This window comes from Lonchura striata, chromosome 4 (assembly GCF_046129695.1).
Source record: "Lonchura striata isolate bLonStr1 chromosome 4, bLonStr1.mat, whole genome shotgun sequence".
Taxonomy (NCBI): domain Eukaryota; kingdom Metazoa; phylum Chordata; class Aves; order Passeriformes; family Estrildidae; genus Lonchura; species Lonchura striata.
In genome coordinates, this window is record NC_134606.1 from 25759660 (window position 1) to 25775397 (window position 15738).

Sequence of the window (15738 nt, forward strand, 5' to 3'; positions counted from 1 at the left end):
TCACCAGGCACTGCCCTTGTTCTAGGACGCTGCCATAGTTTGGCTGGGGAATCTCTCTGCTTGCCCTCAGATCCACCAGCCAAAGCAAGCACAGGCAGCCGGTCACAGACATAAGTGGTTGCACATCATGACTGCTCATCTCTTCTCCCAGCTGCGAAGTGGAAAAAAATTAAATCTGTAGAAACTCCCAGGAGAGGCAAATGCTGCCAAAGTACTTCAGTACTTCTTTGGATTCAGTGTTCAGGTGGGGCCACAGAACTCCCCAGGTCTGGGACTTGATAACGCCCTAGAAAGCCATTGGGGGTCACTCCTGGAGCCCTGCGTGCCCTTTGCCCCCCCCCAGGCTGGGTCCAGAGAAGTGTCGGGGTTGCCACTTCTGTCTCCACCGGAGAGCGAGCGCGCCCAGGTGCGCCGGGCCGCGCCCGGGCGGGCGGAGCCGCCGGCGGGAGGCCGCGGAGCCTCGCAGCCATGGGGCCCGGAGAGGCGCTGCCCGCCAGCCCGTCCTGCCGTGCGGGTCAGTGCATGCGGGCCGGGGCACCGCGGGGCGCGGGGGGCTCGCTGTGCGGAGCGTTCGCGGGGCTCGGTGTGCGGAGGGTCCGCGGGGCTCGCTGTGCGGAGGGCCCGCGGGGCTCGGGACGCGGAGGGTCCGCGGGGCTCGGTGTGCGGAGGGTCCGCGGGGCTCGGTGTGCGGAGGGTCCGCGGGGCTCGGTGTGCGGAGGGTCCGCGGGGGGCTCGGTGTGCGGAGGGCCCGCGGGGCTCGGTGTGCGGAGGGTCCGCGGGGCTCGGTGTGCGGAGGGTCCGCGGGGGGCTCGGTGTGCGGAGAGTTCGCGGGGCTCGGTGTGCGGAGGGTCCGCGGGGCTCGGGACGCGGAGGGTCCGCGGGGCTCGGTGTGCGGAGTGTCCGCGGGGCTCGGTGTGCGGAGGGCCCGCGGGGCTCGGTGTGCGGAGGGCCCGCGGGGCTCGGGACGCGGAGGGTCCGCGGGGGGCTCGGTGTGCGGAGGGTCCGCGGGGGGCTCGGTGTGCGGAGGGTCCGCGGGGGGCTCGGTGTGCGGAGGGCCCGCGGGGCTCGGTGTGCGGAGGGTCCGCGGGGGGCTCGGTGTGCGGAGGGCCCGCGGGGGGCTCGGTGTGCGGAGGGCCCGCGGGGCTCGGTGTGCGGAGGGCCCGCGGGGCTCGGGACGCGGCCGTGCGCTCCTGTAGCCCCCGGTGTCCGGAGCCCCACGTAAGACTTTCCTCCGCCCTGGCGTCGCCCAGTTGTTTCCCGAGGAGTGGCGTGTGTCCGGCGCTGGGGAGGCTCCTGCGCTTCTCCCGCGGCTGCCTCGGGTTAAACATCTTTTCAGCTTTGTTTTGTGCTTTTTGCTGAGTCTCCGCTCCAGGTGTGCAAGGGGAGAATTCCTTGCGGCTTCTCAGTACACCCACTTTTGGCAGGAGCTGCACCTTGGCAAAGGTGGGCTTGGTATTTCCTGGGTGACCGAGAAAGGCGCTTCATGTTTCTGCCAGGAGAGAGCTGAGTCGTGAGCTCATTAGAGATGGTTAAATTATGTCTAATCAAAGCAATTAGTTTTTGAGATGACTTAGGACCAGTATCTTCAGTGGCAGGTTAAGAACCAAGCTGGCTGTCACTAACCAGGGCAAGTCAGTCCTGGACTGCAGAATGACAGCAAGTTAGACGTGTCATAAGCAGGGCATACCACCGGGGTTGCTGGTCTACACAATTCAGATAGAGAATATACAGGTGTTTGAGGGTAAAAAAAAAAAAAAAAAAAAAGAAAATAAAAATAGCTGAAACAAAAAAGTTTAGAAGTTACACCAGCAGCTACCTTGGCTCAGACTGGTTTCCTGTTGCTGTCAGCCTTGAGTCAGAGCTGGGAGAGACTACTTCTGCAAGGAGGAGTTCTGCTGACAGGTTCATGTTTGTTGACATTTGGAAGTAGGAGGTGAAACTTGCTTAGCTACAGAAACTCTGTGCTGGGCAAGGCCAGACAACCTCAGTGGTTTGCCATCTTCCTCAGCATTTCCAAGTGACCCTCAGACTGTTCGCAGGGGCAATAAAATAACAGTAATTCCCAGATCAGCCTCCTCTTCCCGTCTCTCAGGTGGTTCTTTGATCAGTGCAGTTACATGCCGCTTTTCATGCAAGTGGAACAAATGACCTTTTTTTTTCTTCAACTATGAGAAGCTGTTCAGCGCAATAAACAGAGATCATAAACATTCAAAATTATTCAGTGACAAATCCAATGCTTCTTTGTGAATATGGGCAAAGATTGTAATTCAGAAAGGCGAGAAACAACCTGTGGCAGTCACTGGGTGATTTAGTACAAATGACATGATTAAATTTTCCTTATTTGATGTCGTAATTTATGCTGAGGAATGAAAAACTTTAGAACACAGAAAAAGTAGCAGTAATGTCACGTGAAATGAAATAAGCCTACCATTTCTTCACTGTAGAAACCCAATGCACTGATAAAAAGCTGCCTTTACTGCTGCAGAGAGCTGAAGAGCTGTACTTATCAGGAGTGTTTATCTTCATGGTCTCTTTTAATGAAAGGCAAGAAATGTTACTGCTTCTCACACCATCCTGGTTTAGCATCAGTATAGGTACTGGGAGCTAAGGGATTTAATTCATGTCTCCATAGTTTTTTTTTTGTTGTTTTTGTTTGTTTGTTTGTTTGTTTTTTTCACAGAATAATAGAATACTTTGGATTGGAAGGGACATTTGAAAGCTATTTAAACCAATCCCCGTGCCATGAGCAGGGGCATTTTTATCTTGCCCTGGTATGTGTTTACTAAGAGAAAATATATTTATGCTTAAAGGACTTTTCTGTAATTCTTTCTTGTGATTTATTCTTCACTAATTATGTCAAAACAAGTATATGCAAATTTTTCTTCTTCTAAGACTATGCTTAGACTATTACTAATAGTAATGATAAGAGTGTAGAATAGTATCTATCCTACATACTATGCAATAGTAACTGCATTTTGACCTAAGTTCTCTAAGATTTTAATCTTCAGCTGTGGAATATGAACATACCTATCTTGTGGGAATATTTTTATTGAGTCTGACTTAGCAATACAAAACAACTCCTGTTGTATGGAAACACTCTTGACAAACAAGGAAATGTGTTTGCACAGCCTTCAAATAAAATTATAACTTCCTGCAGTATGTTTGTTGTATAGTATGGAATGAGAAAACAGGGAGCAGGTACTCACTCTAGTTCCTTACTTGTAAAGGGTGCTGTCTCCCAGAGCATTGCCAGCTGTAAATATGATATTTTTAAGACTTTATGTATTTTAACAATTCCTTGTTAAACTTTTTAAAATTAATTATCCAAGTCTGCTTCTTGTTAATTGTTTAGTGAAGTACTTTTGATTTAACATTTTTATTTCCAGAGCTTACGTGTGAACATCTTTTTCTACCAAGTCTCCAAGTGGCATTTCTTCTTTTGGGAAAGGGGAGAAGAAAAAAAAAAGAAAATAAGGCAGTGTATTACTGATGCTGTCACTCTTCAGGATGAATTGTTCATGTGTTATTTTAATTACAGGGAAAATATGGAAAACAAAACTATTTGTTGCACCCCCTGCTCCCTATGTATCACAGTGGACTGAGCTTTTGTACTTCTGCAAATTGTTTCATATTTTAACATGTCTTCGCCATAAGCCTTCTTGAAAAAAAAAAAAGGTTGTTCTTAAAAGTTTTCCAGTCTAGATTCTGTAATCCACACTGGTTGCCTGATGCACTGCACAAACTGAGATGTCAGCCTAGACTGCCTAAGCCCTTTTGCAGCTTTGCTGCCTGACCCCTTCTTCCCCATGCAAAAAAGCAACGAATTTTGTTCTTGGAAATGCAGTACCTGCTCTTCCTTTAGAAACAAATCTAGGCTGATAACAATGATGTCATTCCCACAGACTGTCACCACAGCGATACTGATAATGCTCAGCTGGCTGAGTGTGAAGCGTTGGTCTCTGCTCAGGATCATCCATCTCTGCAGCAGTGTTGCAGGGATGGCTGGGGGAACTGTACCCTGTGGCCTGTGATCTACCTCAATACAGGGTTTATTGAAGTTAGATTAAATTTGCTGTGAGGTGTAATGAGAACTTCACCTGAAAATTTTTTTGATTGGCTAAGTAAGACTTGGCTCATACAGTATTCACTGAAGAGTTTTCATAAAATGTCTTAGTGCACATATGTAGTGAGAGTTTGATTTTCCTTCCTTTTTTTTCCATTTGTTTTTCCAATCTCAGCTACCAATGTAAAAAAAAAAGAAGCTTTGAATAGCAGCAGGCTTACTTTAACAGGCAAAGTCCAAAATCATGGATTCGGCTATATGTTTGTGGTCTCCGCACAACAAAAAGGAGCCCTTTCATCTTGAGGTTTCAGGTTAGCTTTTAAGATTTTTTTTTTTTTAGTTGAATTTTAAACTAAAGCTAATATTTTTTTGCTGCATTCCTTGGTATTTCCCTTAGTGCTTGTCTGAGCCAATGAAGCGCAAAATACGGATGTAAAATAATGTAATCACCTATGAACTACAGGAGTGGGTAATGACCCAGGGCAGCACTGTGTACATTGTGTGGGTTTTGTGTGCTATTTGCACAGTCAGAAATTACAGGTGCTCTGCAAAGACATGAAAAGGAGTGAGCAGAGTCAGGATAGGGCTCTTCCAGAGCCGGACCTGTGTTGTGAATCATTTAAATCCTTCTTTTTCTGCTTCAGGTGCTCTCTTTTTCTTGCCGTGACTCCTGCCAGGCATGGTGCCAGATCATCAACATGTCTGAGTCACGCTCTCCTCTCCTCACCTCTATGGAGGGGATGGGCAATGAAACAAACTGGAGCATTTCCATGCCTTCTGGAAGCAAATACCACCTCTACATTGGCTTGGCTTTGGCTATAGGCTCCAGTATCTTTATTGGTTCTAGTTTCATACTAAAGAAGAAAGGACTTTTGAAACTGGCAGACAGAGGAGTCACCCGAGCTGGTAAGTGATGGTGCCACCCTTGCTCCTGCTGGGGACACAAACGCCTCTTATAACTTGACAAAATCAAAGTTCGAGTCACAGATCACATGTTTAAAACTACTTTAATGGTGATCAGATGTCCTGTCTTGGTAAGGGATGGAGACATGGTATTATTTCCCTGTGTGTGATTACAGGAACTGGGATTTCAGAATTTATAGGACTATGGGAGAGGGGGTATTAAATCTAGTGAGCTGGTGCTATTTCCTCACTGAGAGAAATTAGTTCCTCAAATAGAATTCTCCATTTGTCTTACCCTTCAAAATGCCCTTCTCCCTCTTTTTTTAATCTTTTCTCCCCTCATATGAGATGGAAAGTCTTAAGCTGGTAACTAGGTTTAGCTTTTTGGTTTTGCTCTGCTTTTTTAAAGTGAGTGCAATGAGTTGTAGAAATTATGTTTATTACACAAGTTTCTACAGTTAGTACAACTATTCCTTCATCAAAGTCAACAGATGAACAGCTAGAAAAAGAGCAGTTGCACTGTCATAATTTCCTTTGCATGGATTTAAATACATAGCATTAGCAGTTTTTCTTTTGTTTGTTGTGTATATTGCAAAATATTATTCCAGAGAATTTGGTTATTTGAAAAACTCTGATATTAAATATTATATATGCTTATGTTTTACGTAAAAAAAAAATGTGCACAGGGGCATTTTTCTTCCTAATTTCTTTCAACCTAAAGTAAAAGGAGAGTCAAACTGCAGTTGACTGTATGAATATATTGGATCTGTCCTGGAAGAGCATTTTGAAACATTTCTTAAGCTCACCAACAATTTTTATAGCATTTTACTTTTGCTTGATACTTCCTCTCTGTGTATATTTAGTCAAATAGCATTTTTTAGAAGTCTAAGTGACAAAGCAGTAGAGTGGTTAATAAAATATCAGTCAAAATCAAATATTCTTCCTCTTGCATCCAGGTAACATGCTCTTTTGGTACTTTTGTTTCTTACAATAAGGCGATCTGTTTCTTCTAAGATAAGGTTATTTTTCTCTTTCAGGACAAGGTGGATATTCTTATTTGAAGGAATGGCTTTGGTGGGCTGGACTGCTATCGAGTAAGTCAGCTCTTTCCTCTCAGCCTATATGTAAATCTGCAAAAAGCAGATTGTTTTAAAGAGATTTATTGTCTGATTTTTCATTCCCTTCACTTAAAAGAAATGTCCTTGCAATCACATTCATGACAAGTTGTTCTCATATGCCATCTTTTCAAATACTATGTTTGGTCTTCAGAGCTCTTTGCAGAATAACCATCTTTGATATCTGATCAAATGCCATGGAATTGAATCTGTCCATCTTCTAGGAGTACTTAGGAGAAGAGTATTTAACTTTCTTCAGCAGTTATTTCTTCCAGCAGAGGTTATGTAGCTAATTTTGAAATGAAAATGTGCATATTTGCTATCATAGCTGTCATACAAAATATTTACAATAGTGTGTCGTTTAATATCCCCCTCCAAGCTGATCCAAATATTCTTTCTTCTGCATTCTTTCTTCTTGCAGTGGGATTAGGAGAAGCTGCAAACTTTGCTGCCTATGCCTTTGCACCTGCAACCTTAGTTACCCCCTTGGGTGCACTGAGTGTTCTCATAAGGTCAGTACCAATTGGGAGCAAGCCTTGGCAAATGAACTGCTCACTACATGAGGGGAAAAGTACTGAAAGTAGAGATTTTTAATAAGAAAACTGAAAAGCAATTCATGGGCAAAAATTGCTTTTTGTTGCTTGGTAAAGATATTGTTGCTTGGGAAAGATATTTTTCCTTATTTAGAACTGAGTTCCCTGGGTAGACAGAATCAAAAGTCTTGCTGCAAAGGCCACTGAATGCCTTCCCAGTAGCCTTCCACATAGATCACAATGTAATTCTTATCAGCATAAACAAGGTATACTGCTGATAGAAGATAATTCCTCTATTCCTAGAGAACTGGAGCTTTTAAAAAACTGTTATCCTGTTATTTGGCTGTGACTAAACTTAAAATAAAAATACAGCATTCCTTCACAGAATGTTTTCAAAAACATTTATATTTATAGGAGCATAATTTCATATTAAGGCACAGTTAGTAAACATTTTGGTTTTGTTTTGTCTTTTTGAAATCTTTCTGGAAAGAAGCAAAGAAAATCTAAGCTTTCTTCTGTATCCACAATTTAAATTTGTGGTTGTTTTGAAACATAAATATCCTTCACAGACTTATTGTTTCCTATGTATAAAGAAAAAAGTTATTTCCAAGTTCTTAAGTACATAGAGTAATGTGGCTATCATAGCAGCAGAAAAGACATGGACTGTGCACACAAAAAATTTATAGGAAATAATCTTTTAGCAAAATGAAATAATATTAGTTTAAATGCAAAACTCTGATTTTTAAGAACTGAGTATATTATATGAAACACTGTGTTTAAAACAACATGCACCACATATTAAAAACAAAAAAATAACCTGAACAAAAAAAACCTCAACCAAACAAACAAAAAGCCCCCTAGGAAGTTTGCAATAATAATCTACCTGCTCAAACTGCAGCTGTTCTGTTATAGCAAAACAAATGTGACTGAGTCCCTGCAGTGGGTGCTGGGGTCAGCGTGTTGGTAGATGCAGATTAACTGGCTGCCTGGCTGCTGCTGTGCAAAAACAGCTTGAGTTGTATTGCCCTCTTCTTTGATGGGGACTGCAATCATTCAAATTTTTATGAGACAGAGAGGTTGTTAGAACTTCATGTCAGTGAATTCATTACCCTTGTGTGAAAAAAAATGTCTGTATTTTGATCAGTGGGTTGAATAATTATTTGTGAGTGTGTTCACACAACAGTAAGCCTGTGTCTGTGTCCAAGGTTGTTCTCTAACAGGCTAATTATGCCCTGCAAGTGGTGTTATTTATGCCATGTTATTGTCCTTAAGTTAAATAATCAACCCCATGGAGGTCCTGTGGTTGATCTCTTTGGAGGGGGAGGCATGCCTTCTCTGTGTTTTGGGGGCAGTCCTGGCAAGCCAGGTAGAAAGTGTGCCTGGGTGGGAGAGCCTGGGGAGGGATGAGGAACAGTTTACAAAACTCATGTGCATTGGTTGTAATGGCAAATAAAGTGCTTCAACTCATTTTTGGAAGAAAGAAACAGCTCTTGCAGTTAATCTACAGTGAGAATGCACACCCTGACCCAGGCAAAAGGAATGAAAAGCTCCTTAGCAATTTGGGCCCTTTTACAACCTGGAGGGAAGCAATGAAGTTTGCTAAACTCCCTAAAACCTGTCCTTACCTTTCTGGTCATGATCAACTTTCTTGGAAACACTCCTTACAATTTGGTTGTTTCAGGCTGGTTTCCCATATATCCAAATTCAAAAGGGGTTGTCTGTTATACTACACAGAGAGATTTTGAATGTCTTCTGTGGCTGGTGGAGCTGAATATTTTATTTCTATTTTGCTGAACAGTGCTATATTGTCATCCTATTTTTTAAATGAAAAGCTGAATATTCATGGAAAGCTGGGCTGTGTACTGAGCATTTTGGGGTCAACAGTCATGGTTATTCATGCCCCAGTGGAGGAGGAGGTCACCTCACTAGATGAGATGGAAAGAAAGCTGCAAGATCCAGGTCTGTATGCAATTGCAGTGAACACATACTGCAGTTCATAGGGAAGTGTCTAGGACACTGAAAACTCTGAGCATGTTTGTGGGCATAGTCTGGTATTCTATCTCATATGCATCACTCTTCCTTCTTTTTTACAGCGTTTGTTACATTTGCTGTTCTCCTAACAGTTGTTGTCCTTGTCCTGATCATTGTTGTGGCTCCAAAGAGAGGTCAGACAAATATACTGATCTACATTTTAATTTGCTCGCTCATTGGTGCCTTCTCTGTCTCATCTGTGAAAGGCCTAGGCATTGCCATTAAACAAATGCTGCAGGGGAAGCCAGCCTATCACCATCCCCTGGTTTACATTTTGGTGGGCATCTTGGTTCTCTCAGTCAGCACTCAGATCAGCTATCTCAACAAAGCACTGGATGTGTTCAACACATCCCTTGTGACACCCATTTATTATGTGTGCTTCACTACGACAGTGGTGACATGCTCCATCATCTTGTTCAAGGAGTGGAGTAGTATGGAACTGGGCGATATTATTGGAACCCTGAGTGGATTCTGCAGCATCATCATTGGCATTTTCCTACTGCATGCTTTCAAAAACACTAACATCACCTGGAGTCAGTTGATGTCCACTGCTGCTAAAGAACCGTCAGTGCCACAGGGTGAATTTGAAACCAGTCACACTTTGCTGGAGAGCATGGAAGACCCAGCTTTGGCATATGAGGAGGACGACGTTTTATTCTGTCAGTGAAACACTCAAACAGTGTTCATCATCAAAGTATCACAAATTGCAAACTCAGCCCACCCATTTTTACTAGAATGCTCTACTTTTCTGCAGTCTTGTTGACATTTGTCTGTGAGACCTGTTAAGTGTGGACCACTCCTCTTTGTCAGCTATTGGCAGTAACTAGTGAAAATGTTCAGTAACTAGCACGACAGAAACCTGGGGGTAACTATATATTAGGCAATGAAAAACATGATCCTTTTTTTATGCAGCATTTTTTCTTGGGAAATTTTAGCAAAGAAGAGTGGTCTTTGTAAGCCATGTTTAAAAAATGCAATTTTCTTTTAATAATAAAAGACAATCCTTGCTGAAGTGGCAGGTACTCTGCTATTATCTTGATGATGGCCTTAATATATCTGGCTTGCCAGAAATATTAAGGCCATCACCAAGATAATAGCAGAAATTATTTTTATAATTTATTGCCAAGCAAGCTTGCAGATACTCTACATGAAGGATATTCATTGGAGACATAATATGAAGAAAACAATGTTTAACCCCTTTAGTTTTTAATATAAAATTTTATGCAAGATTTTTTATTTTTTGATATTTTGTATGAATATTAATTAGATGTCACAAAAAAATTTAGCAAATACAATTCTTGATACATCTCAGCTTTTCTACCCAAGGAATCCTGAATGGATTATGAATCCCTGAATGTGCCTGTACTTTTTTATTTCTAAACTAAGACTAAGTTTAAGAAAAAGAAAATTCATTAGAGGCCTGAAAACAGTAGCTACTGGCTTAAAAGGTTACACGAGGTTATAGAATTAAGTTTTCAAAGGCAGGAGAAAACCAGAACATACAATGAAAAATTTCCACTTTGTTTTATATTTTGAGGATTAAGAAGGGGCTTTACTTATTTCCATACTTCTTCCTAATACAGCCATCTATTAATTAGAACCGATTTAAGCTTTTCAAAATTTTTTCCTTATTTTCTGGGAAAGTATTGTTCTTTATTAATAATAAAGCAGTCCTGTTAATTTTTATTCTAAGTGCAAGATTCATTTTACAATTATTGCACTACTTCTGAAAATACTAGGTAGAGGATGTGCTGTAGGCAAGGGGTGAGAAATGTCAGAATGTCGGGTTTTTTTGAGTTTGGACTTTCCTAAAAAAGTGTATTCACCCCTATTAGATGTTTTACAATATGTTAACCTACCAGAGGCCTTGAAGATTGGTAACTGCACTGTAGTACTGTAGTTCCTCAGTTGTGGTCACTGATCTTCCTGTCACAAAAAAGCTTGCACAGTCCATGGTTTACTCATTACAATCCCCTTTGTTTTCCACTTTAGAAGTAAGTGACTTCAGCAGTCAGATGTGTGGTTGGTGACAAGCTCATCAGAAAGCAGCATTTCCAATCTTTGGATTTTTAAGTGTGAGTCCAGAAAGTTTGCCAGAGCATGCCAGCACTTCCGCAGTTATAAACTGGTTTTAATCAGCTGAAATTTATATGCCAAACAGAACTTCCTCATGAAGCAGGCTATATGTTTTCTAATGTTCAAAAGGTTTCGTAAAAGAGGATGGTTTGGATGGATAGAAAATTGTTCTGCCAAAGAACAAATTGTTCTGCCTTTGCAAAAGGATTGCTGCTTATATTTCATATATTTGTGTGGCATCACCGTTATCCAGCAAGAGGGACATTTTCACCAAAAATGTATTCGCTTTCAAAATATAATGACAATGTATACATTATCAATTTGGAATAATTTTAATCTTGAGTGATGAAATTTGTAGCAATTTTTTGCTGTTAAAATGCTTGTGTTAAAAAAGCTTCAGACAAGAAAATCTACTAACAGTATTTCATTACTTCTTAGTTAATGTAGAGAGTACTTTGGTCTTATTGACCAGATTCAAGCTTCAAAATATTTTTAGTGAGAAACAAGTTTGTTCTTTAACAAAAACTTGAATTGCTTTTCACTCTGAATTACACAATTCAAAGACTAACTGAAGAAAATATTGACTGCAAAAAAGAGAAAAAGAAATGCTTTTGCATAGTTCATGGCCCCTTTCTTTGCTTATAGAGTCATCACTGTGGTGTGACCAAATGAGTTATTTGTAAGCAATAGCAACAAGTCCAGTTCTTGAATGGATGTGTGTTGGCACTTTTTAAAGATATGTCATAATACTTTCTTTGAGAAAGATGTGGACTCCTTCTATACCAACTGCTGGGAATAATTAACTTACACCAAGCAAAATTCCTATATTTTCTACTGAACCTGTGTATCTGATATTATACGTAAACAATAGTAATTTATACATAAATTTTATATATATATATGTGTGTGTGTGTATATAGATATAATATTTTGTATATTTACATATAAATATATGAAATTATACATAAATAATATATACATGTTATATGTTATTTATACATAAAGAATAATAATACTAAAAATAGCAACTAATGATAAAATTTTGTTTTTTCTAACAATGTCAAAAAAACAAAGTTAATGGTTATTTTCATGGTGTAAGAAATCCATCATTGTAGAAATTAATTAGTGATTAATTTTTTTTTATAAAAACATTTTTTGTAAGATATGCTATTTTTAAATGTTTATATTTAGTTACTAGTTTGGAATAACTTTGATTTTTTTTAAATTGAAATTATGCTAATATTTCTCTTGTAATAAATTATTCATGGTTATGTACTAAATTATCTGTGTTTTTTAAACAAGGGCTAAAAAAAGAGTATAATTCATATTTCTAAACTAGAGAAGAAAACCCAAAGCTAATGTATTAGGCATGTCTGTGTCACAGCCAGTCTCAGTGGAGGGTGTTTCAGTGAGTTGTCAGGTTTTCCAGGCAGTGAAATAAAGAACACTATATAAAGTAATTAGATGTGTTTTGGTATGTAGGACAAATAGTTAAGAAGGAGAACAAAGCAATCCTCAATATATTGCTAACCAAATTACAGCTTTTAAATGCTGATACTAAACAAATCTTGGCAGCTACTCATTATTACCATATCTCAGGACAAATTAATGGGCAATTAAGTTCCTTAAATAGCTGCACCAACTAAATTTAGGTAGGTCAAGAAGACTTGGATAGGTTAAAAAATCTGTATGATTTTGGAAGGAAATACATCAGTTACCAGTTTCTATAGAAATCTGCTCTACCATCTTCATTTTCCAGCCACACTTGAAAGAACCATGCTATAAAAGAAATCTTCATCCCAAGGGGTACGTATTCAAAACTTCAAACTCTACTCATCAGGGTTGCATCCTGGAGCTATATGGGGAATTGCATGCTTCTAGAAAATGCTGCTCTCTCATTCTTTAAATTCCAGCAAAATAAAACTGGCAAGTGTGCTAGAAAATATCCTTCCAGCAGGGCATGTTTGCAGTAGCTGACTCCTTTTGGGCAGGTTTTAGAAGTGTGCCATGGTTCAGAACATGGCTGGGAGGCTGAGCAGGAGCCAGAGTGGTGGTGCATGAGGAAGGAGGGATGGTGATGAGCTTTGGTGCCTGTAGGGCCTCCCATCTGTGAAGTCTGCTGGGGGAGAGGGGGAGGAGGCAGGAACTGGTCTGAAAACCAAATAGTTCTGAAAACAAGTGTCACCGGCCCTGTACACACTGGTAATTGGTCTGCATTGCTTCTCAGGAGTACTCTTGACAAGTTAATTAATTTCACTTTCTGAAAATAAATTCAATTTTGTTAATAATGCATCTTTTTATAGAAAAAAGATGTATCCTAAGTGGCTGGCTCACAAAAGCTGGGAGTTCTGCTGTTTTTTCCTCCCAGCTATAATACAGACTTGTTCCAAGTTTTCTGATTTTTGATCAGCACACAGTAGCTAAATTTTTACAAATTCTGAACACTCTGACAGCCTTTGATGGAAGCTTCCCTGTCTGGAGGGGTGTTCTTTACTGCTCTTTCCAGATCTCATTATCATCACAAGGAAGTTAAAAAAAACCAGCAGATATCTCTTTATGGTCAGTGACAAGGATGTCACTCACTATTCATCCATTTTTTGCCTGTTAGAATATGGTTTGAATTTGAACTAAGCTCACAGTCACCATGAGGTCTAAGGTGGCCTACTCAATCTTTATGTAAGGGTGTAGGTGTTCTGGTGAATAAATACACTGTAAATACCTGACCTTTGTACTGCAGACCATTTCTTGATGCCAGTTTCACTGACTCTCAAGCAAGTTCTTGTGTTTTTCATTTATTTACTGTCAGCTTGATGATAGCAGCTGTTAAATTTATTCTGTGTCAGAATATTAATAACATCTTCAATTTTTTCCCCAAGCAACCTACAAAAATATTATCTTGGGAAGTGGAAGCCAGGTAGGCAAGCCTTATTGGCTCCAGTTATTAGACCAGCATGTTTCCAGGATGGGTGCACATTCACCATGGGACAGCTCAGTGAGACAGGCAGGATCAAGGTGCTTTGAGTACATAAGCCTAATGGAGCTGGTTTTTACTGCATGGTGCTGTAAAGTATTACACATCAACTTGCAGTAATATGGCAAACCAGTTTTACAAGAGCTGCTTAAAAATATGTTTCATATATTATTCAAAGTCCCCATGTACTTTATATTGTGGAGAGAATTTGAATTTCACATTTATAGCCCATCATCTCCTGAAAAGCTTTGCACTTCTGTGGCCTGGGCATAAACTGTGGTGAGCTCCATGTGTGTACTGTGCTGTTATCTCAATTTTGGCTGAGGGAGCAGAGCCAGGACAGCTGACCTGATGTGGCCAAGGGGATATTTCATACCATAGAATGACATGACCAATGTATAAACTGGGAGCTGCTGGTCACTCCCTGTGGATGGGCTGGGCACCAGTCAGCAGGGGGTGAGCACTGGTACTGTGCATCACTTGTTTCCCTAGGGTTCTATTCCTCTCTCTTTCTCCTTTTAATCACTATTGCTATTGTTACATCTTACTTTGTTTCAGTTAATAACCTGTTCTTATCTCAACCCACAAGTTTTACCTTCTGCTTCTCTATCCCACCAGGGCAGAGGCCATGAGCAAGCAGCTGCGTGGTTCTGTTGCCAGCTGGGGCTAAGCCACAACAGTTATAGGTCTGCATTCAGTCATAGGTCTGATATAGGGTTGAATGCTCATAAATAAATTGATTATGAAAGTAAACAGTGGCATCAGTTACTGGCAATTATTCTGGGAAGTTATATGGAATAATGAGAATATCATGGTTTACTTAATGCAGAAATGCCTTAGAAGTGTGTTTGAAGGTCTTCCCAAAAGTTCAAACAGTGGGACTAACAACTTCCTTTCCCAAGGGTTGATGACTATCAATATGCTATTGCAGTAAGGATGACTGATTACTGCCAGGACTATATTTGATTATAAAATGTCATCATCCTTTGGAAATTCATATTTTTGTGGGGGTTTCTATATTTAATTTTAATGTTACAATTATTTTTAAAATTTGGAAATAAAAAATTAAACTGTGACTCAATTTGTGACCGAAATTAAATTGAAGTAATTAGTTCTTTATCTAGCACGTTTTACAAATTTTATCTACAAAGCCCTATAAAACTAAATATTGTGATGTATTTACCTATAAACAATTCACAATACAATCACATATTGCCAAGAACATATTTATTTGGAATGATATGACTATTTTGCTTTAAATAATTATGAATTCCATCTACCTTTCCTTCCCTACAACATATTTGTGTTGACCATAGTTAAGATTTAAAATTAAAAGTGAATAATAACATAAGAAGTAGGGTCACAGACGTGTCCATGTAAGGTATCATAGGATCCATCTGAGATTTACTGTCAGGTTCCAGTTTTAACTTGCCCATTAACCATTCTGGGCATTTGCAAGGGGAGGGATAAGGCACTGCTTTGTCCAAGTAGTGGGTCCAGGCACACGTGTGGGCACTGCTCCAGCAGCCAGTCACTTAGCTTGCTGTCCCTTGGACAGAGCCCTGCTCTGCTTCTCCAGGGCTGGATACTTTGCAGTACACAAGGACCTGCCTTTAAAAGTGACCTAACCAGAGCTTATGAGAGGTTTTTTCATCATCCTTGCTGCTGCCAATCAGCATTCCCTGGTGCATGAGTCATAGCAAGTATAAATAATGTAATAACATTGATACAAGAATTAGTGTAGCTCTGAACAAAATAATGAATAAAAAGATCTATAAGGTGAATAGGATTGGTTACTGCTTTTCAGACAGACTTTTCTCCCTACCATGAAAACAAAGCCTTGAGAGGCTCAAATCAGCGTCCTGGAGTATCTTTCTCAAATAAGAAAAACTGTGCCAAGACCAAGCAGCTGCTTCAATATGTAGGATACTGATACTGTGATTTAGGTAGAGACCTCTCTAAAAGGTTGAGGTTTTCTGTACTAGCTACATTAGTGGCGTGTTTAATGTTAACCTTTCAGAAAATATATTGGTATAAAATCTGTGA

The 15738-nt window shown here is 40.3% G+C and overlaps 1 protein-coding gene and 1 long non-coding RNA gene across 2 annotated transcripts; both read left to right on the top strand.

The window, feature by feature from the left end:
- Positions 1-482: 482 nt before the first annotated feature.
- On the top strand, positions 483-3438 carry LOC144246121 (uncharacterized). The gene is made up of 3 exons (XR_013339805.1): positions 483-514; positions 2681-2771; positions 3387-3438. It is a non-coding gene; the product is annotated as an uncharacterized LOC144246121 (long non-coding RNA).
- Positions 3439-3998: 560 nt separating this feature from the next.
- NIPAL1 (NIPA like domain containing 1) lies at positions 3999-9312 on the top strand. Its single transcript, XM_031504625.2, has 6 exons — positions 3999-4013; positions 4708-4969; positions 6004-6060; positions 6503-6593; positions 8413-8573; positions 8708-9312. Exons 1-6 carry the CDS (start codon positions 3999-4001, stop codon positions 9310-9312), a joined length of 1191 nt encoding a protein of 396 aa, XP_031360485.2.
- Positions 9313-15738: the final 6426 nt, after the last annotated feature.